At 63.3% G+C, this 4324-nt stretch overlaps 1 protein-coding gene across 1 annotated transcript; it reads left to right on the top strand.

The window, feature by feature from the left end:
• Nucleotides 1–1227: 1227 nt before the first annotated feature.
• SP8 (Sp8 transcription factor) lies at nucleotides 1228–3765 on the top strand (the record flags this gene model as incomplete). The annotated part of the gene is made up of 3 exons (XM_084229912.1): nucleotides 1228–1248; nucleotides 2019–2111; nucleotides 2263–3765. 3 exons carry the CDS (start codon nucleotides 1228–1230, stop codon nucleotides 3763–3765), a joined length of 1617 nt encoding a protein of 538 aa, XP_084086038.1.
• Nucleotides 3766–4324: the final 559 nt, after the last annotated feature.

Genomic DNA, 4324 nt, shown 5'->3' with positions numbered 1-4324 from the left:
GTCTCCCTTCTCTAGTTCTTTTGTATTGAAATGTACCCTTGGCCACGGGACAAGCACACTCCCCTCTTCTAGAATGAGATTTGTGCTTCCAAAGTGAATCCCACTTCAGGGAGAGAAAAAAAGCCACCACATCAAAGTTAACTACTCGTGAACGCAGGCGCGCGCGCACACACCCTAATTCACCTCACCCTTAAAAATTCTGGCTTTTTGCGGCTAGAGCTGGACAGGGCAAGATAGATATTGATACGATTTTCTTTTAAAAGGTAGTGACAATGGCCAAAATGTTAAGAAAAAAATCAGCCAAGATGTGAGGTATAAGGAGTCAAGAGGAAGTTAGCGCCAGTGATATCGTTTGCGAATATTTATTCAGCCTCACTTAACTTCGCAGTTTCACTCTTCAAATCGCCAACCGCCCATGTACTGCATTTTATCGCACTGTTCCTATTCCCCACCCCCAGCTTTGTGGCACACGCACACACACACACACACACACTCCTCTCTCAAACACATTCACACAACCTGCCTCTTCCCCACATCAAGTGCACAGCAGCACACACTCATGCGCCCTCCCCGCTCGCCTCTTTCACACCCACAAACACACACTCACGTCTGCCTCTCCCCTCGTAGCCACTGCACTCACCCCCTTCCACTGTACTGCGGTCCCTTTCCTCCCTACGCCTGTGAGACTCACTTACACACCATTGTACACTCATACCCTGCCCCTCAACATTTTACTGATTCGCTCCCCCCCCCTTTTTTAATGACAAACGCAGTTGTACTGTGTCACCTACGCCACCCTTGCCCTCCTCCGTATTGTCCCTCCCCTCGGCTCGGGGCCCCCCTCACCACCCCGTCACACTCACATCCCCCCCTGCACTGTCTTCTCCTTTTTGTTCACACGCGCGCACAGCTATACTGTTACACACTCACACCCGCTGTGGAGCTCACAGCCGCCGCGCCCCTCCCGCCACGGCTGCCCTCCCCCCCCCCCCCCGCGCGGCGGCCGGCGGCGGCGCCGATGACCTCACGGCGCGCGCGCGGCGCGGCCCGGCGAGGCCGCAGATTGGCTGGCGGCGCCTCCGCGGCACTTCAAAGCCGGAGAGGGAGCTACAATTGTGGTGGAATGGGCGGAACTGATCATTGTATTGCACACCTCTAAAAAAAACACTGCCTCTGATTTATCAATATAAAAAAGATCCTCTGAGAGGAGGAGGGCACTTTTGTGTGATGGCAACTTCACTTCTAGGGGTGAGTCTCAGGATTTTCTCTTGCTGGTTTAATTAGTTTCCTTTTATTGCCGATCGGAGGGGGTTAAAGTCGCCCCGGCCAGGCCACGGGCTATCAGTCTCTATTGAGAACTTTTTTTTTTTTTTCCTTTAAATACAAGTGAGTTTGGAGAAAAGAAAGAGGGGGAGAGGGGGGCAGAGTCACTTTTTTCAGCGCAGGAAAAGGTTCGAAGGGCATTTAGACAAGCCACCTCGAAGCGCCCGGCCGCTCCCTGCCCGGGGGACGAGCGCGCCCAGCCCATTGTACATGCGACGATTTCGGGGGTAAAGAGAGCAAGTTTTTCCTCCTGGGCAAACTGCATTTTCCCTCTTCCCCTTAAAACATTCCGCAGCCCGCCTTGTCTGGAAGGTACGTTGAACCCATCTTATTATTTTTTTTTTTTTAGAAAAAACTATTGTAGCTATGTGTATGCTTTAAGGAGAAAAACAAACAAACAAACAAGCAAACAGGAAGAGCGAGCGAGCCTTCTAGTTTGACCTCCTACGGCTTAGGACAAACAGCCCAGGATGGGTTTCTGGGGATCGGAGCAGGATTTTCAAAGCTCTCTCCGGATGACGGGGGAAGCGCTCTTAAAAGCAATCCACTGGTTTTTCCCCAGGCTTCTCGGCAAAGGAAACTTCCTCCCTCCCCAATCTGGACTTTTTGCTTGCATGTTTGTTTCGAAGCGCCTGGGGCCTTGTGTGCACGGGAGTGTTGTTGTAGGTGAGAATACTTGTCAAACTCTTCTTTAGCTTGGCGCTCTGCTCCGGATTCAGCCGCCGGCAGCCCGACTGGTCCCCCCCCGTAGAGTAGGCAGCAGCCGGGCGCCGGGGCAGTTGGGGGAACCCGGAGAGCCGGTGGAGGCGCGCCGCCCCGAGTTGGGGGGCACCGGGGCGCCGGGCAGGCGGCCGGAGGACTGATCCGCTTCTCTCCCCTCCCTCCCCCACCGGCCCCGGCCCCCTCCCCTCCCCCCCGCTGTCGCCCTCCTTCTCGCAGGAAGAACCGAGGTTGGGATCCACTCCGCTGGCCATGCTCGCGGCTACCTGTAACAAGATCGGCAGCCCCAGCCCGTCTCCCTCCTCCCTCTCGGACAGCTCCTCTTCCTTCGGCAAAGGCTTCCACCCCTGGAAACGCGCTTCGGCCGCGGCCTCCGGCAGCTGCAACGTCGTGGGCTCCGGCCTCTCGGGCTTCGGCGTGTCGGGCGCGCCCCGGAACGGCGGCTCCTCCTCCGCGGCGGCGGCAGCAGCGGCGGCGGCGGCGGCGGCGGCCGCCCTGGTGTCCGACTCGTTCAGCTGCGGCGGCTCGCCGGGCTCCAGCGCCTTCTCCCTGACCTCCAGCAGCGCCGCCGCGGCCGCCGCGGCCGCCGCGGCCGCCGCGTCCAGCTCGCCCTTCGCCAACGACTACTCGGTGTTCCCCGCGCCCGGCGTGTCGGGGGGCAGCGGCGGCGGCGGCGGCGGCGGGGGCGGCGGGGCCTCGGCGCACTCGCAGGACGGCGCGCACCAGCCGGTGTTCCTCTCCAAGGTGCACACGTCGGTGGACGGGCTGCAGGGCATCTACCCGCGCGTGGGCATGGCGCACCCCTACGAGTCGTGGTTCAAGCCCTCGCACCCCGGCCTGGGCGCCGCGGGCGACGTGGGCTCGGCCGGCGCCTCCAGCTGGTGGGACGTGGGCGCGGGCTGGATCGACGTGCAGAACCCCAACGGCGCGGCGGCGCTGCCCGGCTCGCTGCACCCCGCCGCCGGGGGGCTCCAGACCTCGCTGCACTCGCCGCTCGGAGGCTACAACTCGGATTACTCTGGCCTGGGCCACTCCGCCTTCAGCAGCGGCGCCTCCTCGCACCTGCTCAGCCCCGCCGGGCAGCACCTCATGGACGGCTTCAAGCCGGTGCTGCCCGGCTCCTACCCCGACTCGGCCCCGTCGCCGCTGGCCGGCGCCGGGGGCTCCATGCTGAGCGCGGGGCCGTCGGCGCCGCTGGGGGGCTCCCCGCGCTCCTCCGCCCGCCGCTACTCGGGCCGCGCCACCTGCGACTGCCCCAACTGCCAGGAGGCCGAGCGGCTGGGCCCGGCCGGGGCGAGCCTGCGGCGCAAGGGCCTGCACAGCTGCCACATCCCGGGCTGCGGCAAGGTGTACGGCAAGACCTCGCACCTCAAGGCGCACCTGCGCTGGCACACGGGCGAGCGGCCCTTCGTGTGCAACTGGCTCTTCTGCGGCAAGCGCTTCACGCGCTCGGACGAGCTGCAGCGGCACCTGCGGACCCACACGGGCGAGAAGCGCTTCGCCTGCCCCGTCTGCAACAAGCGCTTCATGCGCAGCGACCACCTCAGCAAGCACGTGAAGACGCACAGCGGCGGCGGCGGCGCGGGCTCGGCGGGCTCGGGCAGCGGCGGCAAAAAGGGGAGCGACACCGACAGCGAGCACAGCGCGGCAGGCAGCCCGCCCTGCCACTCGCCCGAGCTGCTGCAGCCCCCCGAGCCCGGCCACCGCAATGGCCTGGAGTGACGCGCCCCGCTCCCGCCCCCACCCCCCACCCCGGCGGACCCCCCCACACACACACACCCTGTCCTGGGGCGCAACTCCACTCCCTCTCGGCTGCACCCTGCTCGCTCTCTGTCTCTCTCTCTCTGTCTCTCTCTGTCTGCCCCGCTGTCTTTTAACTCCCTCTGTGACTTAACTTTATAAAGGGGACATGGACATGTAAGTAACACGCGTTGCCATCGTGGGCCCCGGCTTCCTCTCCCCCACGGTGACACAGTCCGAGTTCTGCACGACTGCACCCCGCGCCTGGCCTGGCCGGGCCTGCCTTTCGTTCTCGTCCTCTCCTCCTGCCCCTTCCCCACCTTCCCCAGGCTGTGATGGCAGATCTTTGGGGGCCAGGGGCCGCTAGAGGTAGAGGTGGATGAATCCAGTGCCTGCGAGGCCCGCGGCCTCCCCGCCCGCAGGAAACAAGTTGGCTGAGCGAGGTTGAATGGCGCCGTGAGGAGGGCGAGGCAGGAGGCCCCGGCAGGGCGCCTTAGCGGGGGCAGCCTCCGACTTGGTTCCAGAACCCCGATTCGGGGCG

Source organism: Talpa europaea, assembly GCF_964194135.1.
Source record: "Talpa europaea genome assembly, chromosome: 3".
Lineage (NCBI taxonomy): Eukaryota > Metazoa > Chordata > Mammalia > Eulipotyphla > Talpidae > Talpa > Talpa europaea.
Note: the sequence above shows the minus strand (reverse complement) of the source record. Positions and strands in the feature narration are given on the sequence as shown.